At 46.2% G+C, this 27016-nt stretch overlaps 1 protein-coding gene across 4 annotated transcripts in view; it reads left to right on the top strand.

Moving 5' to 3' along the window:
* The window catches only part of LOC137410946 (uncharacterized), a 57572-nt gene that overhangs the window by 27758 nt on the left and 2798 nt on the right, over positions 1-27016 (top strand). The window contains exons 2-7 of one of the 4 annotated variants that reach the window (XM_078769274.1): positions 11431-11487; positions 15777-15836; positions 15918-16055; positions 18894-18950; positions 23096-23144; positions 23311-26500. In XM_078769274.1, coding sequence (XP_078625400.1) covers positions 11431-11487; positions 15777-15836; positions 15918-16055; positions 18894-18950; positions 23096-23144; position 23311 — 362 coding nt within the window. In that variant the 3' untranslated portion in view covers positions 23312-26500. Of the gene's footprint in view, positions 1-11430; positions 11488-15776; positions 15837-15917; positions 16056-18893; positions 18951-23095; positions 23145-23310; positions 26501-27016 lie in introns of those variants that run through there. The other 3 variants (XM_068096390.2, XM_078769280.1, XM_068096400.2) reach the window with 3 other exon arrangements.

The following is a 27016-nucleotide window of genomic DNA, read 5'->3' on the forward strand; positions in this document are numbered from 1 at the left end:
ATTGCGCTCCCTCGTCATTATCATCCACTCTAATCTACCTGCGTCCCCTCTACAGGTATCCTTGTCACTAACTAACCTTAACGTTACCTAATGTCATCTTCGCTAGATCCCTACACACAATATCCTAACCCACCCGGGCTAGTTTTCACTGCCATACACCCCATAATCTATAGCACATTTGCCCCCATTTGTGAGGGATGACAGAGTCGCCATCCCACCACATCGGGCATCTCCCACTACCAATTTTGCACATCAAATTTCAACAAATCAAAAATTTGCCAATCACTACTCATCATCTGCCAATCATTACTGCCAATCCTTTGCCAATCATCAAATTTTGTTTTTTTTCTAATTTTGGGTCCAAAACACTAACCTCATCACCCGTCTACTTATTAGATCCTCTCGGTGCGCCAATTCCCTTCTAAAGCTCGGCTTCGTACAGCTGAGCAATGAATGCGGGTTGTTTTGTGCCAGCGGCTGGATGCGTCCGGCACTCGGTGCAGGGACGGGGGCTTACCCGTGCCGAGATCCCACGCACCACCTCGGCGCGGAGCCATCCAATTGCCCGATCTCGACCTGCCGGAACGTCTCAATAAAAAGTGGTCGCCATGACGACCCTTCCTATCGGGCTGCCCGCTCCGCTTAGTGGAGCCCGGACGCGGCCGTTCCCAGCGAGGCACAGCGTGGATCGCGTACGGCGGTCCTTTCGAACCCGCCGTGATTCGGATCCCCGCTGGTTCTCGCGGCACGCGAAGCCCGGCACGCACCGAGGGCCCGATTCGGCTAAAAGTCGCTCTAACCGCTAACCCGGTTACCGTCGATGCCTCACCTGCATGCTCACACGCATACGCTACCCCTTTCTTGCCCATACATCCAGCTGTTCCCATGCTCCTCGTCGTACCTTCTCTAACACACCCAGGTACACTCATTCCACTCACAGCCTTGGTCACACACCTGACCACCGAACACTTTGGCACACATTCGTTGGTCGCACACCTGACCAACACACCTCTTCGCGCCCCTTCCTCGGTCACCTCCTCTGTGACAATCACAGGTGTGCTTTCACTCGCACACCCAACCACGTGCCTCACGACCAACTCAAGTGTGCATTCCCACACACGCTCTACCATTCCAGGTGTACATCCTCGCTCACCTGTCACAACCAACTCACGCTCCGTGTCACTCTTACTACTCTCACCTCCACTCTTGACAGCGCACTCACCCTCACTCTCGACAGCACCCTCACTCCTTGGCACGCACTTTTTCCTCACACACCCCAGAGTCGGACTTTCTCGCACACCTCCTTTTTGGCACACCAGACCTGTCGCACACTTCACCAACGGCCTCTCACGAACACCCGGGTCCATCTCGACCCCCAAGCTTATTAAATCACCTGGCGCATCATACGCACGACCATATTGGTCACCACTTACACCGGGTCCTCTTTCTCTTCGCTTCTCCTCCATCACCTGCGAATCCCTCATCCGGTTAATGAGCACATCATCACGATCCGAACACAGCCTTTGGACCAATTCTTTTACTTCCTCCTTTATCTCTTTCTTATCCTCTCTCCGTCGCTTCTTAATTTCGCTCACCCCTTCTGCCACTTCTTCTAATTTCTGCTTCACCTCCTTCATCTCCTCGTGCGCCTCCTCAAGCTCGTCCTCTAAGGCCACCTTGACCGTTTCTATGTGCGTCCTCACCTGCCGGTCCTTCGTCTCCATTACCTCTGTCACCTCGTCCAACCTCGTTGTCAGTCCCTCACGTACCATCTGACATTGCCTCTGTGTTGCTATTGTTACATATTTATGTGAATGTATGTGGATTACCATTCAGGTCTCTGCTTATCCGTGTGTAGTATATTAAGGGTTGTTGTGATTGGAGGGTCAGGAGCCCTTCTGAACAAGTGGCCGGAAACGGAAGTGACCGGAAACGGAAGAAAAAAAGACACGAGGAAGAAAAGGGACGAGTAGTATTCTTCCTCGCCCCGCTCCGACAAAAGGTGGGATCGACCTTGCGCTGCGTGGAAAAGCGGCGTTCCGAAGCCTGTCTGGCGAGAGGAATTACCGGGACGTGTACCTGCCCGGTGGAGACGTCAAGTTGACGTGGGGCCGTGCATCGACCCCGCGTCTGGCATCGTTCGCGGCACCGTCTAAACAGACGCGTGCGGGTCGCACGTTGGGGCCTAACGCGCCTTGCAAGCGGCGTGGGGTTTGGCTTGCTCTACCGTACCCGCTTCGCGTGGCCACGAGGGGCTGCAGCCACGGTGCCTGGTACGATACCTGCCCGGTGGAGAAACGTCCACCCGGGGTTCGTTCAACCGCCCGAGTGCGGCGACGCCGACCAGTATCTTGGTCAGGAGGGGCCCAGAGACATTGTGAGGAGCAGAGACCGAAAGGGGGTTGTGAGTACTCACCGGGACACACATATATAAGATGGCCATCTTACTCATAGGGAAGTGCTTGTGAATTGGGAATTGTTGATGGTTGTGTATTGTTGATTGCTCGGGGAAAATCTCCGTGGTTGGGTCATTGAAATTGTATGGTATCATTACCATTGGAAATATATCCTTGAACATCAGTTGTCTCCTGGGTGAAATTCATATGGATTGCGTGGCGAAAGCGCATATATAATACAGCTTGCTGGCGGAGTTCCTCTCACGGTCCGGGGGTCACCGAGACCAGGTATTCACCGAGGGGACCACGTAACAGAATTGGGGGCTCGTCCAAATTACGATTTGCGGTTTCGCAATTGGGTCTACGTCCGGGATTTAAAATTGTATAAAATAATAAAATAATAATTTTTTATTAATTAAAATTTATTAATTAATAATTATTAATTGGTAAATTTTTTTGAGAAATTGGGGTAAAGTCTTGGGTGAAGGTTAGCAGGTGTTAACGATAGGCACCATGGCGTTTGTGGCACAGAACTTTGGGGTAACCCCGAGTGAGGCACAGTTCCGAGCGTTGCTAAAGTCGGACCTCTTGAAATTGGCCAAACATTTTAACTTGGAGGTCCGAACTAATTTGAGGAAGGCAGAGTTGCAGGCCACGGTGATACAATCTATGGTGGGATTAGGAACATGGGACGAGTTAGCCTGGGAGTGGCTACCTGAAGAACCAGAAGATGTTGAGCTCCGGAAACTGGAGTTGCAATTACGGAGCCAGGAACGGATTAAAGAAGAAGAAAGGAAAGCAGAAAAGGAAAGAGCAGAAGAAGAAAGGAAAGCAGAAGAGAGGAGAGAAGAGAAGCAAGCAGAGGAAAGGAGAGTGGAACGAGAACTCCAGGAAAGGTTAAAAGAAGAAGAAAGGAAAGCAGAAAAGGAAAGAGCAGAAGAAGAAAGGAAAGCAGAAGCGAGGAGAGAAGAGAAACAAGCAGAGGAAAGGAGAGTGGAACGAGAACTCCAGGAAAGGATGAAAACAGAGGAAAGGAAAGCAGAAGCAGAGGAGAGGAGAGCTGCAAGGGAACTCGAAGCAGAGGAGAGAAAAGCGGAAAGGGAATTAAAGGAACGTGACATGGAGCTTCAGCAAGAAATCAAATTCAAGGAGCTGGAGTTAATGAGAGAACGGGGAGAGGCACCACCCTTGCTGACGGGGTCGACACCTAACCAGAAAACCTGGGATGTGGGCAGACATGTGAGGCTGGTTCCACCGTTCAGTGAAAAGGAAGTCGCGAAATTTTTTCCACACTTTGAGAAAGTGGCTCGACAATTAAACTGGCCGGAGGAGGCCTGGACCATACTCGTGCAAAGTGTGCTGGTGGGGAAAGCTCAAGAGATTTATTCGGCGCTACCAATGGACCAATGTGCAGATTATGAGGTACTGAAGAAGCACATCCTCAAAGCCTATGAGTTGGTTCCGGAAGCTTACAGACAAAAATTCAGGAATGCCAGGAAGAGGGAGAGTGAGACCCATGTGGAGTTTGCCAGAGTGAAAGAAAACATGTTTGATCGGTGGTGTGAGTCAAAAGGAGTCGGGAAAGACTTCGAGACATTGCAGGACTTGATCCTGGTGGAGGAATTCCAGCAGTGTGTCCACGAGGACATCAAAGTGTACCTGCAGGAAAAGAAAGTACCAAAGTTGTGGGACGCAGCCACCATGGCAGATGATTATGCCTTAACCCACCGAATAGGGGTCCACGAACCTAACTCCTCGCCTAGATCTCCGCAGGGGAGGTGGGGAACAGCAGGTGCGGAGAACGACCATACATGGCGGCGGCCTCGAGATGATTATGGGGACAACTATGATACCCCACCTGTTCGAAATCAGAGGGATGCGGGCCCAAGACAAACTTATAGTTCGGGGGGCCCGAGGCAGACCACGAGTTTTTCCTCCGGGCCTACTTGCGCTTTTTGCAAGAAACCTGGACACTTGATGTCCAGTTGTTACCGCATGAAAAGCGAAGACCCAGAGCGGAGTCCGACTACTACGACTCCAAACGCAATGGCCATGGTGAGAAATCGCCATCAAAAGGGTTACCAACCATTTATTTCAGAGGGGTTTGTGTCACGGGATGGAGCCTCGACTAACCGGAAACCGGTTAGGATATTGAGGGACACAGGGGCACATCAATCTTTAATGCTTGAAGGCATTTTGCCATGGTCCGAGGAGACGGCAACGGGGGATAGTGTTCGTTTACAGGGGATCGGGGGCGGTGTTAGTGCTCCCCTTCATGTCATCCATTTGGAGTCCGATTTGGTGTCAGGACCGGTCACCGTCGGTTTACAAGCCACGCTTCCTGTAGAGGGTGTATCTGTGGTTATCGGGAATGATTTGGCCGGGGGACAAGTTTATGGTAACCGGAGGGTTGGTAAAGAGCCCAGCAGGGAAAATAACGCCACACCAGCTCGGGATGGCGACAAAAGTGCCAAGTTATTTGTAGGGGGACTGAACTTCAAAACAGAGGAAGAAGTTCTGACCTCTGTCTTCAACAGATATGGGCCGCTGGTGGAAGTGCGGTTGGTAAGAGACTGGGAAACGCAACAGTCAAGAGGGTTCGGCTTTGTCACGTTTGCCAGCACAAAAGACGCCAGAGAGGCAGAGAAGAATTGGAATGGCAAGGATTTGGAGGGTCGGACCATAACAGTAGGGAAGGCATTTCGTAGACGTCGAGAGGTCTACAGGAGAGGACAACTGGGCGGTAGTTTTGGTGGTGGCCGCAATCAATATTATTATGGAGGCTCCCTGAGTTACGGCCGCTCCCGAAGGAAGGATTGGCAAAGTAGTGGCCGAGAAGGAGACCGCTATTCCTGGGACTACAGGGACACGTGGTCCCACCCTAAGTATTAGGGAAGTTCTGAGAAGTTGAAGCACTGAATGCGGCGGAGCTGCCGAGCCAAGATTCCTACACGGATTAACCGTGAACGCCGTTCCTAAAGGCGTCCATGTAGTGAACTTTCATGCATGGACTAACCGTGAACTCCACGTTCCTCAAGGCATCCATGTAGTGAATACTCGGCTTGGCCTCCCGGAAAAAGTGCTATCGAGTGGCTTAACTTTGGATCTTTGATCAACCCCTTAACCTTCATTCACAAGAAACTGACGGTCCAAGTCAGAGGGTCATGAGATGGAGTTTGATTTGGCAGGGACAAGGTCGTTGCTGGTGCTTAGTCCAGAGTGAGTAATCTGGAGGGGTTGTGGTGAAATTTTGGTTGCTTTATTTTTAAGTGATAACTGTGCCCGGGGGGAACTGATAATGTGGGGGGGTTGAGTTATCTGGTTTGTTTCTCCAAATTGGCCGGCAAAGAAAGTTTTCGCTGGGTTCAAACTTTCTTTCTTGAAGGGGGGGAGTGTTACATATTTATGTGAATGTATGTGGATTACCATTCAGGTCTTTGCTTATCCGTGTGTAGTATATTAAGGGTTGTTGTGATTGGAGGGTCAGGAGCCCTTCTGAACAAGTGGCCGGAAACGGAAGTGACCGGAAACGGAAGAAAAAAAGACACGAGGAAGAAAAGGGACGAGTAGTATTCTTCCTCGCCCCGCTCCGACAAAAGGTGGGATCGACCTTGCGCTGCGTGGAAAAGCGGCGTTCCGAAGCCTGTCTGGCGAGAGGAATTACCGGGACGTGTACCTGCCCGGTGGAGACGTCAAGTTGACGTGGGGCCGTGCATCGACCCCGCGTCTGGCATCGTTCGCGGCACCGTCTAAACAGACGCGTGCGGGTCGCACGTTGGGGCCTAACGCGCCTTGCAAGCGGCGTGGGGTTTGGCTTGCTCTACCGTACCCGCTTCGCGTGGCCACGAGGGGCTGCAGCCACGGTGCCTGGTACGATACCTGCCCGGTGGAGAAACGTCCACCCGGGGTTCGTTCAACCGCCCGAGTGCGGCGACGCCGACCAGTATCTTGGTCAGGAGGGGCCCAGAGACATTGTGAGGAGCAGAGACCGAAAGGGGGTTGTGAGTACTCACCGGGACACACATATATAAGATGGCCATCTTACTCATAGGGAAGTGCTTGTGAATTGGGAATTGTTGATGGTTGTGTATTGTTGATTGCTCGGGGAAAATCTCCGTGGTTGGGTCATTGAAATTGTATGGTATCATTACCATTGGAAATATATCCTTGAACATCAGTTGTCTCCTGGGTGAAATTCATATGGATTGCGTGGCGAAAGCGCATATATAATACAGCTTGCTGGCGGAGTTCCTCTCACGGTCCGGGGGTCACCGAGACCAGGTATTCACCGAGGGGACCACGTAACACTATCAAGTCATTTTTTATGTCGTTTTGTGTCGCTTTTAACCCTCCTAGTACCCCAGTGTTCCTTTGAACCTGCTCCGTTAGTTCTTTTTGTCCCTCCGTCAGCTGTTCCACTTCCAGCGTCAACTCCTCTATACCACCTTGCAATTTTACAGTCCCCTTTCTCACCTCCTTCTCCATGCGCTCCTTACAGTGCCTCACCTCCTCGCGCACTCCTCCGACCTCCTCACTCACACCTCTTCTAATCTCTTCTCCCATCACTTGCATCTCCTGCCCAGATGCCACCCTCATCTGCTCCATTTCCTCCCTGTGAGCATCCAATTTAGTTTCTACCCCCATTCTGACCCCCTCTATCTGCTGCCCCATTTGTTTAACTTCCCTTTCCGCTTGGTCCCTCATGTCCCTCAATTTGCCTTCCATACTGTTTTCTAACCCCTCTAACCCCTTTTTCATCCCTTCCATTTGATTCTCTTGAGCGGCCATTCTGTTTTCTACCCCCGTTAACCCATGTTTCACCCCTTCTATTTGATTCTCTTGAGCGGCCATTCTGTTTTCTACCCCTGTTAACCCATGTTTCACCCCTTTGATCCCATTGTCTAACCCCTCAAATGTAGCTTCTAGCCGTTCCCCCATTTCTCCCATTTTGCCCCCCATTTCTCCCATTTTGCCCCCCATTTCGCCCCCCATTACCCCCAATTGCTCACTCTGAGCCCTTATTTGCTCACTCTGAGCATCCATCCGGTTCCCCATTTCGCTCCCCAATCGCTCACTATCAGCCCTCATTACCCCCATTTGCTCACTCTGAGCCTCTATACTGTTTTTCAAACCTCCAATTTGGTCTCCCATTTGTCCCATAAGGGCCCTCATTTGCAGGAAAAAAAGTTTCGAATCCACCAGCGGCGCTGCTACGGTCGTAGGCGCGGTCGCCGTAGCCATGTGTGAGGCGCCATTTTGCGCGCCCGTAACCTCGTGCGCGAGGACGCCATTTTGCGAACCTGCCGCCCTCACTGCTTCGCTCTCCTCATGTCCCTCAATTTGGTCCTGGATCGACCCTGCCTCACTCTCCTCTACCGGAACCCAGCCATCTTGATCTCCCATAGCGCGACTTTCAAAATTCGGGTTTTTTGTAAAACAAAATCAAATTTCGGTGACTTGTAATTTTGAGCGCGTTAAGCGCGCTTCGGGTCCGTATCTCACTCCCGACACCAATTGTTACGGACGCGGTTTAGATGTTATTTACCGAGCGGTGGTATTGCCGTGACCTAACAGTTCCCCCGATTCTTCCCCAACTCACCCGATTCACCCAGACGTTGACCAAATCGCGCTATGCCAAATCAATGATGGAAAGGACACGACGACTGGGATAGATGAAACGACGCAAGGGGTACAGTTCTCAAGACCTCCGGAGGAGGATATAATTACAGTGGTGGAGAAAAGGGGTAGATTACACGGCAGAGTGAGGTAAAAGACACAGAAGAGATGGGCACTTAAATACAATCTTATCAATTCCCGGACAGACCACAGACAAACGGAACAAGGCTGACTTACACAGGGATTGATGGCAGGGAGGGACAGGTAGTTCGATGGCACAAGGTGCACCTTGGCTCGGGGACAGGATAAAGCACGGTCCAGTCCAGAAGATGCGGGGAGGCCTCACAGCGCTCGGAGGTGGTCTTGCTTGCTCCAAGCTCAGCGCGCATCTGACGTCACCTCCCTCTCCCTGCGCATGCTCAGCGGGGAGTGACACGCCCTCGGCTGGTTGGCTCCGCCCCACTGGGGCCGGTCCGCCGCTTCCATTGGGTGCGGGGGTTACCGGGCTCCGCCCTTGACGAGGAGCTGACAGGGAGCCCCTATTTGGTAACCCCGTCGAGCACATGTTTGATGGCGGCTCGTTGGGAAGGCCTGATGCCCTCCCAACACCCCCTACCAACCAAGCCGGAGTGAGGACGCGCACTTCCCGCGCCCGCCGCTGCCGTTGCTGTTGTTGTTGTTGTTGTTGCTGAACCGTGAGGAAGAGCTGCGGGGAGGTATCGGGAGGTCCTAAACTTCCTAACGGTGCCATACAATCACATTCTGGTGCAACGAAGGGTCAGAATTAATGGAAACGAGTCCTTAACTGACATAGACTAAGAATAACTAGCAAGATGTCCTATAGTTGTCTTACATGAGATGCGGTGAACCTGGGCACGACATTTAATGGGGGAAATAGGGGGAGGTCGGGTCTACAGAGTGTTGTTTACAGAAAATGGGACTAGGGAATGGGGGATTGGGGATAGTTGGGAAGTATTGAGGAAATAGGGGAATATTTACAAGCGGATATGGATGGATGCAAATCCCATATCCACAACAATATATATATATATATATATATATATATATATATATATATATATATATATATATAAATATCGCGTTTTACATCACAAAAACTTTACAGTGTGGCAAGGCAAAATATGGTTATAGTATGTGCCAAAAGTATTTTTCACATGTACAGTGTGTCCCACCACTTTAAGTTTCCCATTGAAGGTGGGCCGATGCTAGTATACATAAATAAACTGATCTGCAATGTTCTGAAAACCCTCATCATTTTGGCAAATGACTCTACAATTTGTGATGCAGTACCTCATCCCACTGATAGGCAGAAAGCAGCTCTGCCACTCTCTGCTGATCAATCTGGAATGATTAGATTCTGGTTTGCTAAATGGAACATTTCCTGAAATCCTGGAAATTCCCAATCTCACCCTGTCACTCTGGAAGGACCATCAAACAAATTTACCTATCTGTTTCCATCCTAAACCACTAGAAGAGGTTCAGTCGCTTCAACGTCTTGACATCTTCTCAGCTGCCCATACAACAAAGCTGGTCTCCAAAGCCAGCCACAGACTGGGCATCCTCAGTCATTCCAAGTCTTTCCTTGACAAATCTGAACTACTCAGGATCTGTAAGGTATTTGTCCATAGCTTCATCAAGAACTGCTTTCCTCTATTGGTTGGGGCCACAGCATTACATTGGTCGCATGAATTATGTGGAAATCCAAAGCTCTCAACATTATTAGAATCTCCCTTGATTAGGCCAAAGCCCAAGGTTGACTGTTCTCAGATCGCAGGTGGGTTTATGGCTTCTCTCTTTTTTACCACCTCTTCTCTGGTTTAGCCCCCTATACTTCCTCAGCCCTCCGACCCTTCCTAACAACTTCCGATTGTGTGCGCTCTTCTAGTAACTCACTCCTGGTTAAATCTCCAAAATCCAGGCTGACTGCCCATCTAAACTCATTTATTACTATCTTCTCCCATATGTCGAACTACATTCCAGAGGTTGTGTTATCCCATCTTCTCTCCAGGGATTCAAACGGACAGTGCATTACAATCTCTTGTCCCATCCTTAGTCCCATCCATGTCCCATCCTTGTCCCATCCAAATCCCCCATCCTTAGTCGCAATTGTGATTACCAGCATTCACCATTCCTCACCTGGTCCTCTTACTGAAGGCTGCAGTGTGTCCTCCCCTCCTCTCTCTTTACCTGTTCATGAATTGCCTTGCTTATTGTGTCCGAATGATGCCCCCCTATCTTATTGTCAGTTAGTACCTTCCGTCACCTTGCTCTTCCATGGGCCTCGATCTTGTAGACAAACTGCGACTGAGACCTGCTCGTGGTGGGCATTTCAGTTGTGCTTTGATTACTTTTTTGAAAACATCAGTGTCATCTTTATGAGCCATTGTTGCAATGTTGCGTCGTGATACCTAGGTTTTTAACTGATGGACTTGCATAATCCATCACTTTAAATTATTTGGTCACTGAGCTATATTGGACCTATATGTATTTAATGCTATATAATTATATTGTAACGAATTTGAGAAAGTGTAAAGAATGTGAGAATTATGGTTTTGTTGTGTGGAAATGTCACCCTCCGTAATGTAAAGAAAGGTCGAAGCTCGTCCTCTTAGTTAATTCCATAAACCTACACGCAGGGCACAAGTATTGAGTACGTCATACACGTACGTCATACACGTCTGTCATACACGTTGTCCTGGGGTTTATTAATTAAGACTTAATAGGTAAGCTAATGATTTCACTGTGTCTCCTGCTCCTTCCATTTCCCTGTATATAACCTTGACTGCTCTTTTTGCTTTGGCTTGTGCAAATAATTAATAAATCCTGTTATTCCTCCGTACTTCTTCTTCTTCTTCATTCTCGTTCGGTCGCTTTAGTGGTTTCAATATTGAGTGTACGTGGCGCGATTCGGCCAACGTTCAGGATCGGGTTTAGTGAAGGCTAATGACTCGAACTTCGGGTTGCTAAAAACCGCTCGGCAACTAGACCATCCAAACCGGGGTTCGAGCGGTACTTGTCTCCCTAGTCTGCGGAGGGACGGATAAAGGTATTCGGGATAAACCCTGGACCCATAACCCTGATCCGTTCCATCCCGCGGGATAGCGTTACAAGTGTCAGGAGCGGAGACGGTCAGCTTAACAAGACAAGGGACTAACCACCCCTTGCTAAGAAGGAAGAGCCGTACTCCGTATCCGTAACAATATGTTACAAAATCTGTTTATGTTTATTTTTTGGCCACACAAGAAAAGAAGATGCACAAGTTGATCACTGCATAATCCTTCTATCTTCTTAGCTTTGAAGCTACTGTGGCTGAAAGGTCAGAAACTTTGAGTTGAGATGTTTGGTGAAGGAATTGACCATTGATTTTGTTTCTTGGAATGGACTTTTTGTTTTATAGATTTTGCTGCGGTGGTGAAGCTTGAGCCTGAGTTTGAATATGGTTCTTCATCCCAAGGCAAGGATCCATGAAAAGGAAAAGATGAAATAATACCAATGAAGTTAGCAATTTCCTTTAAACACCTTTCATGAACTGGATCCAATATGCCTAAAAAAGTAGGCCTATGTGTGTCGGCAAGTCAGGTATGCTTTCGTTGTGATACATGGAAAATCTATGTCAGAAAACTTAGCATTGGCAATTACTATTGACATCGGAGGACATAGTTGCACAAAAAAGTTGCATTTGTTGTTGCTGTCACTAATAGAATCACTGGGCCACTCCACGATTAAATTATTTAATCGCCCCTTAGTCCTATGCCCTCCTGCTTCACAGAGATCCAGAACATTTAGCAGTCAATCAGATTGCCATTTGAATGTGATGTATGGTGTGATTTTTCATAAATTCAGGCCACTCCAATTGGCAGTGTGCATAAACCACACCAGTGATTGGAGAACTAAATACCAACAATGGACACTGGAACGAAGAGTGATAAAGTTCAGATTTATCAATATTAACGTGCTTTAGCAACATCAATGTAATTCCACTGTGTGACAGAGTGATTGTGAGCATGCTCTGATGATAGCCTCTTTGTGTACCTCAAGGCACACTGCGTAAAATTAAGATGTAAAACTTCATTAAATACCTACATAAAGCACATAAGTTACGCACATTCCTTGAAACACTTCATGCTGCATGAGCTATGTGATTTTTATTGTTTTGGGTGGAACACACATTTTCACAAGTTTGTTTCATATGTACTGGTGAGGTACCCATGCTACGCACGGGTGGGAGGGCGGGAGCAAACAGACAATGCAGAAACGGCAAATGCTAAAGCATGAAACCAATAAATTCCACATTCCTGTAGCACCTCCAGTCGCACGTCAGACATGGACAGCAAGTTCGTTAAGGACTTCCATGAAAAACGTACCCATTCGCAAACAAATGGGTATGTTTGTTCCATACCCAGTCAATGGCGAATCTGCATATGGCGATCCACGAATTCACGTTTAGAAAGTAGAAACCGTCACGGCATTTCGTCATTCACTTGACCTCGATATCTCTTTTTCATTCCAAACAGCATAACTCCAATCACAAATTAAATAACATTAATATAAAAAAATAAACTTTTAACAACATTTGTGACATAAACAAATATTTAAATCCTGATGTGAAGTTCCGTACGGTTGGGTGAATACAATTACGAATTCAAAATCGTAATTGTATTCACTCAATTCCATTCATCAATTGATACTTTAACAAAACGATTAACACGATTAACGTTTAACGATTTAACATTACGATTGAATGACGGTTGTATTTGGTGATTTGTAATACTCAGTTCCAGAAAGAGGATAATAAGCTTGTTACATACACGTCAGGTGGGTCGACGACAACCGTTGACTACCTGATGGTGCGTAGGCGAGATAGGGGGCACCTCCGGGACACAAAGGTGATCCCGGGGGAGGAGGCTGTTTCACAGCACCACTTGGTTGTCTGCGACATAAGGGTGAAAGGTGCGAGGAGAGCTCGGCGGGTGAAGTACCAACCGAGAATGAAGGTGTGGAGGTTGAAAGAGGTGACAGTAAGGGAGGCATTAAAAGAGAGGCTGAGTAGGGTAGAGGATGATGTGGTTGAGCTTGAAAGTGGTTGGATGTCAATGGAAGCTAGTCTGTTGGGAGCCGTTGGTGAGGTATGTGGATGGACAAAAGGACCACCGAGGCACTCGGAAACATGGTGGTGGGATGATGAAGTTGGAAAGAGGATTGACGAGAAGAGGAAGAAGTTCAAGGAGTGGCAGAAGGCGAAGGGTACGGGAGCGTTTACGTATAACGATTAACGATTAACGATATATACAGCATTAACGATATATTAACATTAACGATATATTAACGATATATACAGCAGAGCATGAAAGTTATAAGGCAGCCAAGAAGGCTGCAAAGAAAGAGGTAGCAAAGTCGCAGGAGGCATGTAGGAAAATGTTCGGAGAACGCTTGGATTCGGAAGAGGGTCAGAAAGCAGTATTCAGGATTGCAAAGCACATAGCGAAAGAGAGGTGTGATGTGATGGGGGTGAGTTGCTTGAAGGATGAAGTGGGACAAATCGTTGTCGACCCAGATGGAATTAAAGGAAGATGGAAAAGATATATGGAAATGCTGTTGAATACAGAGAATGAATGGGATGGCAACATAGAGAGTAACCCAGTTTTAGGACCGGCAGAGAAGATAACTGAGAAGGAAGTTGAGGAAGTGATAAAAGCAATGAAGAGTGGAAAAGCGGGAGGGCCGACGGGAGTTGTGGGAGATATGTTGAAGGCAGCAGGAAGTTGAGGTGTGAACAGAATGACAGAGATCTGTAATCTGGTGGTGAAAGAAGGCCGCATTCCAGTGGATTGGGAACTGAGTACCCTCGTCCCTCTATACAAGGGGAAAGGTGACCCTCTGGAGTGTGGCTCGTACCGAGCGATAAAGTTATTGGAGCATGGAATGAAGGTATTGGAAAGGGTGTTGGAGAGGAGGATAAGGAAGAAAGTGAAGATCGACGAAATGCAGTTTGGATTTATGCCAGGAAGAGGAACGACAGATGCGCTTTTCATTGTGAGGCAGTTGCAGGAGAAGTACATGGAGAAGAGGAAGAAGTTGTTTCTTGGGTTTGTTGATCTGGAGAAAGCATTCGATAGGGTTCCACGCAAAGTATTGACATGGGCATTGAGGAAGTTAGGAGTGGAGGAATGGTTGATCAGAGTAGTGATGGCAATGTACAAAAGAGTGCGCACAGCTGTAAGGACGAAGGACGGGAACAGTGGTGAGTTTGAGGTGAAGGTGGGAGTGCATCAGGTGTCGGTACTAAGTCCACTACTATTTGTAGCTGTGATGGAGGTGCTGGCTCAGAACGTAAAGGAGGGTTTACCGTGGGAGTTGTTGTATGCAGATGATCTGGTGTTGATTGCGGAAAGTATGGATGGACTGAAGGAAAAGATGAACAAGTGGAAGGAATGTATGGAGACAAAAGGTCTGAAGGTGAATATCGGAAAGACGAAGGTGATGGCAAGTGGTAAAGCATGTGGTGAGGTGGAAAGAACTGGGAAGTGGCCGTGTGCTGTGTGCAGGAAGGGTGTCGGAGTGAACTCCATTCAATGTACAATGTGCGCTGAGTGGGTTCATCAAAAATGTAGTGGTCTGAGAGGGTCATTAACCAGTGTGGCAGCTACATTCAAATGTAAGGTGTGCACAGAGGGAGCTGCAGATGGAGGAAATGTTGAGTTGGATCTTGGAGACGGCGTGAAGCTGGAAGGTGTGAAAACATTTTGCTACCTCGGAGACATGCTGAATGGAGAAGGTGGATCAGACTCGGCAACGGTTGCTCGAGTGAGATGTGCATGGAAGAAGTTTCGGGAACTGAGTGGCGTGCTGATGAGGAGGAGTGTCGTTGAAGCTGAAGGGAAAGGTGTATGCTGCATGTGTGAGAAGTGTTATGATTTATGGGAGCGAGACATGGGTAATGAACGTAGAGCAGCAACGAAGGCTGGAAAGGGTGGAAATGCGAATGGTTCGATGGATGTGCGGAGTATCGTTGAGAGAGAGGAAGACAAATGATGAATTGCGAAAGATGATGGGAATAGAGCCTGTGATTGATGCTGTGAAGAGGAACAAGTTGAGATGGTTTGGTCATGTGTTGAGGAAGGATGAAAGTGACTGGTTGAGAAGAGTGATGGAAGTTAATGTAGAAGGAAGTAAAGGACGGGGAAGACCGAGAAAGACTTGGCTAAAGATGGTGGAAGAAGAAATGCGGGCAAGGGGGTTAACAAGGAGAGATGCAGAAAATAGGGCAAAATGGAGAAGATTGTCATGGGGACCGCAAGGCTAACCCCCGCTCTAGCAGGGAAAATGGCCTTAAAATGCATGTTGTTGTTGTTGTTGACGGTTGTATTTGGATATTATCAAACCCGCGCATTGCCGTCATCTGTCCACTTCCGCATTCGCGGCAGGTTCATAATTGTCATCAAAATCTAAACAGTATTTGTAGAATTTCAACAAAAGCCACATCACTGTTCATATCGGTAAATATTATTCCATCGTGTTTGGAAAAACTGGAAAATTGAAAAACTTGGAAAACTTGGAAAAACAATATCGCCTATTTTGCTTCCAGGGGTCCCAGGAATACCCACCCAAAATATCGTTGCTTTCGGTTGAGCCGTTTTTGCGGTACCTTCGAACGGAGAGATGGACATTTGGTGAATTATAGTAAGATAAAGTATTCTTTCGCCATTGGACCTGACATTTAAAGCTGTTTTTGGTTTCCTGCAGATTCAGCTCCAGGGCTGGAGATCAAGTCTCAAGCAATAGTAGAGGAGTTCAGTTCGCAAGGTAAAAGTTCAACTCAAAAGCTTTGTTTCTTATAACAATGCATGTTGTGCATCGGTTTTCTTGATGATTAGTTATCTGCAGGTGAAGTGGATTCCATGGAGACGGGAAGTTACCTTGAAAATGTACCTCCAACTTCCAACGAGGCTTTGAGTAGAGTCTGTGTGAAGGAAGAACCATGTGATTCTCCAGAGGGAGACATAACAACTGACTCTATTGCAGGTTAGTACTTAGTAGTGCTGTACAGTGGACAGAATTTGCTACTGCTGAACCACATAACTACTCACAGCCTCAATTTTACAAGCCTCACAACCTTTGCAATGTAATCCATACAAGTATGGATTGCATCTTAATGACCTACAGTCAATTACACACAGCAAATGTATTTATGAATAGAAGAAAAAGGCTATCGTAAAGGGCAGGTGTTCCCTGCACTTGCATTACTCATTTATCTGTTTTGTATACAGTGTTAAGGCTCATTTCGGAGCTAGAACACAGAAAGCGGATCAGGATGTAACAGAGCAAAAATAACAGTAGAAAGAGATGGGGGAAATGGGGGAAGAGGGAGAGGTGGGGGGACAATATAAACAGAAACATGGAAAAATAAGCAATGTGGGGAAGAATTAAGGCAAGGGGAGGACACAGGTGGTGAACAACATAGATACAGACGCAAACTCTCAGGAAGAAAAAACTGGAAATTTGGAAAGACGTGGGTTAATGAGGGTGGAAAAGGTCATAGTTTTGGATGGAGGATGATCTGAGATGGTGGTGAACAGCTGTCTTGAAGCCGTGCAGGGAGAATGGGATTGAAGAGTCTGAGGAAGTTGGTTCCACAGGTGGGGAAAAAGAGGAACAAATAAGTGGAGGTGAGCAGTGATTCTGGATTTTTGGAGTTTCACCAGAAGGGGTTTACTGATTAGACTATGTGCAAGGTGGGGGAGCAGGGTGGTGAAGCACAGAAAGGTCAGAGGATGCAAGACCAGAAATAAAGGAGGTGGTAGAAGCCAGAGAGATCACCAACCCCTCTGTGATGGGGAAGTGATAGGCCCATAGAATCAGCTTCATCGTTGGAGATTGCAATGATTTTTGAAGACCCTAGTTTCCACGGCGTCCAGCTCAGCAAAGTGTGAGGCATGGGTGCCAGCCAAGAGAGGAGAACAGTGCTCCATCAAGCTGGGGATAAAGATCTTGTGGGTAGATAAAAGTTCAGATGCCAAGGAAAGACTGCACAACAGAGGGAGGATGCATAGTGGAGAAATAAGGGATTTGGGGAAGACTAGCTTTGGAGGCCCATTTGGATTTGTGGTTTGCCCAAGAGAGTTCATGGCTGATGGTGAGGGCCAAAAGTTTGACTGACTGAACTTCTTCAAGAGGATTGTTGAGGAGGTATATGGGAGGTTTCACCAGAGCATTTTTTTCAGAAAGACAGAGAGAGTGCAAGACTTGGCAGGATTGAAAAACATATTCCAAGTGTACCGAGGTCCGCAGAGAGGAAAGAGGCTGCTGCTGCCTGTCTGAAGGATGAGGGATGTTCTAGCAGAGAGTAGAGTCATCAGCAAAGGAGGATTTTCCAGAGAGTTAGAGATCATTGATGAAGATTAGGCATAGGACTGGGCCCATGCAGAATAGCCAGAGAGTTTGGAGAGTAAGGCGGGGTGCCAGACAGAATCAAAAGCACGAGATATTTCCAGAGAGACAGCCCTAATTTCATGCCTGACATGAAGGGCCTCCACTATTGTTGGGAGAGCAGAAGTAGTGCATGTCTAAGGTAGAGCGACCTTGTCAGAATCGGAACTGATGGTCTGAGAGCTGGCCTTTTCAACTGTGGCGATGGATTCCATGACCTTGCTGATGATTGGAAGGAAGCTGGTAGGTCAGTAGTTAAGGGGTTCGGTTTTTGCACCTTGTTTTTTTGCACCTTCTTTTGTTTTTTGTTCGGTTTTGCACCACGGTTTTTGCACCTCTGCGACCGAAGGTGGGCGGAGGCTATGTTTTATGTAATGTGGTAATGTCGCTGTCTTTCAAGCAGATGGAAGATGAGTGAGGGTAAATTGTAGGATGAATAGAGCAGAAAGATGAAGTATAAGAGTACCAGCACATGGTTTTAGGACACTTGCACTGATGCTGCCCGGGCAAGTTGCAGAATCAGATTCAAGGGTTGCCAGAAACTTCTCCACCTTCTCAAGTACAAAAGACACAGAGTCCAGGAGTAGTTGGGTGTGACTTGGTAGGATCGGACCAAAGAGCGAAGGGTTGTGGACACAATATTTGGTTGCAAACACAGAATTGAGGCGTTCAGCTTTCTCACGAGTGGAGTCTGCTGTGATGCCATTGGAAGTGAGGGAAGGGATTGGGGTGGGGGTGGGGTCATACTCCAGAGACAGACTTGGCAAGGCACTGCCAGGTTTTAGAGGAGGGAGACAAGTTTGAAAGTTCAATCTTGGGTTGGTCCGATGTTGTTTCCTGGCTCTCCTAAGAATAGACACTAACTTGTTGTGGGCTTTGTGGAGTTATCTCAGGTTGCGTTTAATCATATTTGCCTTCCAGATAGAGAAGGCATGTTGTTTCAAGGCAACTGCCTCACTGCAGGATTCAGAGTACCATGAGCGGGAGGCAGAGTATGACAACTGAAGATATGATGGGATGAATCTTTGCGTAAAAGAGAGCAGCTTTCTGTGGAATAATTCCCAGGCTGAGTTAATATCAGGGCTGGCAGATATAGGATCCGACCTGACTCTGAGTAACTCCTTGATGTTTTCAGAAACTAAAAGATTTGTTGCTTGGCGCTCAATTTTCATCACGATCTGTCAATGGAGATGGTGTTTATTAATGGTTTAAACCTCGCCCTGTTATACGTTGGCTCGATGTATAGATGGCAACTGTGCACAGAGAAGGGAGGGAGGAGATGATGTCGAAAAGTCACATTTGTTGTTTTCTTACACTTCCGCACATTCAGGAGTTTTACTTGGGTGTTATGGACTTTTGGTATGTTTATTTTTCGTTGTAAAATGTATGTTTCTTGTTCTGTAAATACCAAAATTACATTCCTGTTTTTGGCAGCTTATGAAGCCTCAGAACTTCTCACTGCATGTAGCTTCGATGACTCAAATATTGATGGTGAGTAGGCATATCCACTGGTCTCTTTGAACATTTGTCTAATTTGTTACCCTTTTTCATTTATAATCAGTTAGGGTTAGAGTTGACATGTAAAGTAAATAATGTACATGCTCAGAAAGACCATGTGTGCATTGTAAGTAAAATTGCTTCCACAAATAATCGTTTTCTGCATGACTGCTGTTCAGGAAAATCTAAATTGTATAACAGGATAGAATGATTATAGCAAAAAGGAAAAGACCTATTCTGCATCAGCAGAAATGCAACGTAAAAATGGAGAAAATCTGAGAGTCTGTAAATTGTGATGTGAAGGTGTACATTACCTTTGAGCACACGATCAATCTGACATGAGGAGGAGAGGAGCTTTCTGGGGAAGATTGGTTGATGTCGTGAGAGCCTGCATTAATTGGTTCATTCTGGGACAAATTAACCAATATGGAGAATTTTATTTTTCTTCAACATCATGAGACTGGCCACACTTCCAAAACCTCCATAAAACAAGTCCTGTGATTATGGGTCCAGGAAGTCGTGCCTGAAATCCATCCTAGAACGAACTTACGTGTCTTTGAGACTTCATATCTGAGCCGTTAAGAAGTAAACCGGATTACCCCACCGATCAAATCAAAACTAGCTTGAAGCACTAAAACGAGCTTGCAGCCAACTGTTTATTTATTTATTTTTTGTATACAAGATCGAGGCTCGTGACAGAGCAAACATTAATCACACAAAAAGTCAAACCGACACACAAAACACAAAATAAGGGGAGCGGTAGACAAGATGGGGAGAGAGGGGGAAGGACACAAACACAACATTTGGGAGCAGGGACATCGAGAGAACTGTGGGAGGGAGAGGGCTTGGGGGGAGGTGGGAGAGGTATAAAACATATGGACACTGCAAGGACTTCCAGGAAAGAAGTTGGAATTTCAAAAAAGTGGATCTGGGGTGAATTAGCGGATTTAGAAAAGATCAAGGTTTTGGATGGGGGAGGATAAGAGGTGGTGGTGAACAGCTGTTTTAAAGACCTGGAGGGAGGAGTGGGATTGAACGGAGTGGGGGAGTTTGTTCCAGAGGCGTGAGAAAAGGGGAATGAAAGAGTGAAGGTGAGCAGGGAGTCGTGATTTTGGGAGTTTAACCATAAGAGGGTTGCTGGCAGATCTTGTGCGACCTGTAGGAATATTTGGGGGACAGAGCACAGAGAGAGCTGGGGGAGCATGGCCGGAGAGGAGTCAGTAGAAGATAGAAAGACCACCAACCTGCCTGCGGTGAGTGAGTGAAAGGCCCTCGGAGTTAGCTTCATCGCGGGAGATTCCAATGATTCTGAAAGCTTTGGTTTCAACAGCGTGACGCCGAGCTAGTTGTGAGGCAGGAGCACCGGCCCAGAGGGGGGGAACAGTGCGACTGGCTTTGTTGTTGATCAGATAAAGCCCTATTCCAAACACGCGACTGGCTTTATTCAGATGTAAAGTGTGCTTTCCTGCAATCAAACATGGTGCTGCCCGTGCAGTTAGATGCACCATAGGTTTTCAATAAAATGTTCAGTCTGATAGTGATCCTCTGTGGCATTGAGATTAGTGAAAATTTGAAGAGTCTGCAGAAGGTAAATATTATATGTATTCGTGCAAAATAACTTTTTGCCATTCTACTCATACAACAACAACAACATGCATTTTAAGGTCATTTTCCCTGCTAGAGCGGGGGTTAGCCTTGCGGTCCCCATGACAATCTTCTCCATTTTGCCCTATTTTCTGCATCTCTCCTTGTTGACCCCCTTGCCCGCATTTCTTCTTCCACCGTCTTTAGCCAAGTCTTTCTCGGTCTTCCCCGTCCTCTACTTTCCTCTACATTAACTTCCATCACTCTTCTCAACCAGTCACTTTCATTCTTCCTCAATACATGACCAAACCATCTCAACCTGTTCCTCTTCACAGCATCAATCACAGGCAATATTCCCAGCATCTTTCGCAATTCATCATTTGTCTTCCTCTCTCTCAACGATACTCCGCACATCCATCGAACCATTCGCATTTCCACCCTTTCCAGCCTTCGTTGCTGCTCTACGTTCATTACCCATGTCTCGCTCCCATAAATCATAACACTTCTCACACATGCAGCATACACCTTTCCCTTCAGCTTCAGCGACACTCTCCTCCTCATCAGCATGCCACTCAGTTCCCGAAACTTCGTCCATGCACATCTCACTCGAGCAACCGTTGCCGAGTTTGATCCACCTTCTCCATTCAGCATGTCTCCGAGGTAGCAAAATGTTTTCACACCTTCCAGCTTCACGCCATCTCCAAGATCCAACTCAACATTTCCTCCATCTGCAGCTCCCTCTGTGCACACCTTACATTTGAATGTAGCTGCCACACTGATAAATGACCCTCTCAGACCACTACATTTTTGATGAACCCACTCAGCACACATTGTACATTGAATGGAGTTCACTCCGACACCCTTCCTGCACACAGCACACGGCCACTTCCCAGTTCTTTCCACCTCACCACATGCTTTACCACTTGCCATCACCTTCGTCTTTCCGATATTCACCTTCAGACCTTTTGTCTCCATACATTCCTTCCACTTGTTCATCTTTTCCTTCAGTCCATCCATACTTTCCGCAATCAACACCAGATCATCTGCATAGAACAACTCCCACGGTAAACCCTCCTTTACGTTCTGAGCCAGCACCTCCATCACAGTTACAAATAGTAGTGGACTTAGTACCGACCCCTGATGCACTCCCACCTTCACCTCAAACTCACCACTGTTCCCGTCCTTCGTCCTTACAGCTGTGCGCGCTCTTTTGTACATTGCCATCACTACTCTGATCAACCATTCCTCCACTCCTAACTTCCTCAATGCCCATGTCAATACTTTGCGTGGAACCCTATCGAATGCTTTCTCCAGATCAACAAACCCAAAAAACAACTTCTTCCTCTTATCCATGTACTTCTCCTGCAACTGCCTCACAATGAAAAGCGCATCTGTCGTTCCTCTTCCTGGCATAAATCCAAACTGCATTTCGTCGATCTTCACTTTCTTCCTTATCCTCCTCTCCAACACCCTTTCCAATACCTTCATTCCATGCTCCAATAACTTTATCGCTCGGTACGAGCCACACTCCAGAGGGTCACCTTTCCCCTTGTATAGAGGGACGAGGGTACTCAGTTCCCAATCCACTGGAATGCAGCCTTCTTTCACCACCAGATTACAGATCTCTGTCATTCTCTTCACACCCCAACTTCCTGCTGCCTTCAACATATCTCCCACAACTCCCGTCGGCCCTCCCGCTTTTCCACTCTTCATTGCTTTTATCGCTTCCTCAACTTCCTTCTCAGTTATCTTCTCTGCCGGTCCTAAAACTGGGTTACTCTCTATGTTGCCATCCCATTCATTCTCTGTATTCAACAGCATTTCCATATATCTTTTCCATCTTCCTTTAATTCCATCTGGGTCGACAACGATTTGTCCCACTTCATCCTTCAAGCAACTCACCCCCATCACATCACACCTCTCTTTCGCTATGTGCTTTGCAATCCTGAATACTGCTTTCTGACCCTCTTCCGAATCCAAGCGTTCTCCGAACATTTTCCTACATGCCTCCTGCGCCTTTGCTACCTCTTTCTTTGCAGCCTTCCTGGCTGCCTTATAACTTTCATGCTCTGCTGTTTCTGCTCCCGTACCCTTCGCCTTCTGCCACTCTTTGAACTTCTTCCTCTTCTCGTCAATCCTCTTTCCAACTTCAACATCCCAACAACATGCCATTCGACTCATATTGGTATATATTGCAGTCAGTCCGGTTCGTTGGCAGAGGCCTAGAGCCTCCATCATATTTATCTGTTAGACTTAATTGAATTCGCTTACGATAATGCAATTTCATCCATAACACATTCAGCATTGCCTGTGCTGGAGAAAGGTCAGAGTTTATTGTAAATCAGTGATATGGCGTACTCCATTAACTGGAAGAAAATGGTTGATTTATCTACCATGAAATATGGAAAGGTGCTGACGTTTCGGGCCTTATCCTTCTCCTATTTTGCTTCAACAAAGAGTAAGTAAGGCCTCAAACATCAGCACCTTTTCAACTTTCACGGCGGATTAACCAACCGTTTCTTTCTGGTTTTTATTATTCTGTGCCACTCATGCAGACCGTTGGCTCTGTGCTTCCATCAGCAACTACATATTTACACCGTGTTGGTTAGGCCACTTTACCTCTAAAGCTAATTACAATTTCAAGTGAGGTTGTAAAATGTTTTACTTTGCTACTCAGACGACATCTTGAATATTGCTATCTCTGTATTTTATTTAACAAGCATATTTTCTGTCCTTATGAAACATGCTCCCAAAATTTGACTTTTTTCAGAAGCATCCGAAAGTCCAGTCCCAATCCCCACATCAGAAGTACATCGAAGTGAAGACGCTATTAGGAATGAGGTGCAAGCAGGTATTTTTGCTGCAGGTTCGACTGTGGAATCTCCCGTAAAGACACCAGGAAAACGAGTGCAGCATCATAAAGACTGGAACGATGTAAAACGAAAACGACTGCGAAACTCCGGGCAGGAATATTTTGGCCGGAACGGTGTAGTCCATGAAGCCCGTAAAATGAAAGATCTCACAAATCACAAATGTAGTCGCCAGTGCCATTTGATATCAGAAGATGAACGGAAGCAGTTGTTTCAACAGTACTGGGCATTGGCAGACTATAATGCTCAGGTATCATGGATTTGTGGAGCAATCAAACAGGTAGTGCCAAAAAGAAGGTATTCACAAAACCGGCAGGATCCCAGAAAGGGATATACTCGAATATTCCATATGACTACTGCAGAAAAGGGATCATTGACTGTTTGCAAAACTTTTTTTCTGACAACACTCGGTATTTCAAATGGAGCGATTGATAGGGCATTGAAAAAGCAACGTAACAATGACGGTATGCCTGCAACTGACCAAAGGGGTCAACATGCACCACCTAATAAATTACCAGTCGATGAATTGGAATATATTAAGCAGCATATTTCCAGTTTTCCAAGGTATTGCAGTCATTACACTTGGGAACACCTGGGAGACAGAAGTTGCCTTGCTCCTGAGATAAATCTGCGAAGGCTCTACCTGCTGTATCAGGAAAAGTGCAGAGAAGATGGAAGGCAACCATTAAAGGAGTGGGTCTATCGAAACACCTTTCGGACAACTCGGTTTGATCTTCCACCCACCTCAGAAGGATGTACGCAAGGTATATATATTGAAAGTGAAAGTTGACACGAAATCTGATGCATAACGGAAGAAGCTTCAAAAATAAATTCACCTGAAAAAGGCTGACAGAGCGAGGAATTGGCTGAACGCAGATGCTGCAGCTGCCAAAAGGGATCCTGCTCTGGACGTTATAACGTTTAACCTACAATGGAACCTTGCCAATGCTATTTTGGATGACAAACAAGGTTTACTACAAACAGTAACTGTGTACAACCTTCATGTGCACTGTGACAAAAGCAGATTGGACCATATGTGGCACAAGGGCCTCGCCTCGCAGGCCCCAAACAAACTTGTATCATGAATTCTGCACTGCTTAAGTGAGATGAGCAGCTTGACATTAAACACCAGATGGTATATTCTGACTCTTGTGGAGGACACATTTGAAAATATAAAATGACATTACAATGAATTCTCATAATGAATACATTAGATATTTTGGTGGTGGACCACAAGTTGCTGATGGCTGGACATAGCGTTCTCCCCAACAAATCACGATTTCAGGCTGATATAAAAAGCAAAGCAAAATATTCAGCTTATTTTTATTCCAGAGGAGTAGTACAGTATGACATGGTATGAAAAGCAAAGTACAAGAAACCAGCATTCATTGTTATCCTTTTGACCAGAAGCCTCATGTTCAAGCCGCAATTTCATGTTCTAAGACGTGCACACACTCCTTTAGAGGAATCTAGGGTTAACATGTAAATGTGAAAAACAAAAGGATGAGTGGCTGAAAATTCAAAGAATGCACTTCAGTAAATCAGACCTGCGACATTGATGTCCTATAAATGACGTCGATTTTAAGCGTATAAGGTCTTCACTAGGTGAAGAGTCTTATGCCAGTGCAAATACCTTCCAATACTTTATCTAGTTTATCCCAATGGTTGTAAACTGAAAAATAAATTGGATTACCTTATTTCACTATCTTCATTCTTTTTTGCAGGTTTTGACGGCTAGCCAGGATGTAAAAAGTGAGTCCACTGATGTGGATGGTTGATTTATTTTTTTTTATACCGAAGTTTGGGCTCAGGGAGGAGCAGAATGACGGCTTTACAACTGGCAAAGGGTAAAGGGGGAGGAGACAGACAAGAAAATCATAGACACAATGCAAACGAGTTGCAGGAATAGAAGAAGAAGAAGAAGAAGAATAAAAACGAGTGGTCAGCAAGAGTAGGGATATGGGATCGGAGTGTGATGTGTGGGAGAAAGCATGAGGAGCGGATGGACGGCACGCTTGAATGGCTGGAGGGGGGAACACGAGGCAACAAGCACAGAAAGTGAGTTCGACGGATAGGATTGAGGGATGAATGGAGGTGAGCATCCACATTATAGGAGGGGAGAGGAATCAGTGTCAGTATCTGAAAGTGAATCGAACTTCGAGACATTTCATTAAGGATTCACACTGGAGTTGTGGATTTATTAAAAAAGCAGCTGATAATAATTGAATCGACAGTCAATTTGCTTATACTCATCGTCAGTATATTTTTGCACAGCAAACTAAGGTAAGAAGTCGGCTCAATGTCGGTAAACCTGACAGTAGCTGTTCTCAGAATATCATATGGTTCCAAGTACTGTATTACAAAAAAAAATACTTCCAGCCAGCTCGTTTTTTGAGGGTTTTTGTTTTGCTGGTTTTTGTATGCCGTCGAGTGGGCGAAAGGATGGTTCCTCAGTATGTGACACCAACTGTCAAACATGGAGGAGGAAGCGTGATGGTCTGGGGCTCTTTTGCTGGATCCAGAGTCGGCGACTTGCACAGAGTGACTGGCACCCTGAACCAAAAGGGCGACCACAGCATTTTGCAGCGCCATGCAATACCCTCTGGTATACGCCTAGTTGGTCAGCGGTTCATCCTCCAGCAAGATAATGACCCTAAACACACCTCCAGGCTATGTCAAAACTACCTTCGAGGAAAAGAACAGGACGGTAGGCTTCAAATCATGGAATGGCCAGCACAGTCTCCAGACTTAAACCCCATCGAGCTGGTTTGGGATGAACTGGACAGAAGGGTGAAAGCAAAGCAACCGACAAGTGCAACACATTTGTGGGAACCTCTGCAACAGTGTTGGGAAGAACTTCCCGAACAATATTTGATTTCCATTGTAGAAAGAATGCCACGAGTGTGTTCGGCGGTTATATCTGCAAAAGGTGGCTACTTTGCTGAGTCAAAACTTTAAATTACATTTTGTTAAACAAAATGATTCTATGATTTCTTTTTTATCTGCAATTGTTTATTTGTTCAATGCCTAATTTCAGAGTACATTGAGATATTAAACTGTGTAAATTTCAATAAAAACTGGAAAAATTGAGGTGTTCGAAAACTTTTGACCGGTAGTGTAAATCAGTTTCAGGAGTATAACTCAATGTAGATAGTGAAGTAACTAATGTTTTCAACTGTAATTTTAATTAACTAATAATTCTTTGAACTCGTTATCGTAACTTGTATCATGTTAGATAGCCCAGTTTACTTCCCAGTGGCTCAATTCCCCCAATTTATTAACCTGCAGATTTGATTCGCGCATTTCCAAGCACTATCCATTGATTTTATTCTCATCAAAATTTCACGTCTTCACCCAACGTTTGCACCTTCCACTTGAAACATCTTCAAGAAATATTAACTCCGGTGAAAATATCTTATTGACTCTTCTTTTATTACACATTATGACACATTTATGGTAACTTTCCCCCCCACCTATTGCATTTAATAAATAGTGTCCCAAGTAAGCTGAAAGGGGTGTCCTCTCAACATGTCTCTTTTGTATGGGAGATGAGGAAGTTGTTATATGTTGATTGTGATCCATGTGGGAAACAACTTTATGGTTTAG

Source organism: Myxine glutinosa, chromosome 1, assembly GCF_964187855.1.
Source record: "Myxine glutinosa chromosome 1, kmMyxGlut1.1, whole genome shotgun sequence".
Classification (NCBI taxonomy): domain Eukaryota; kingdom Metazoa; phylum Chordata; class Myxini; order Myxiniformes; family Myxinidae; genus Myxine; species Myxine glutinosa.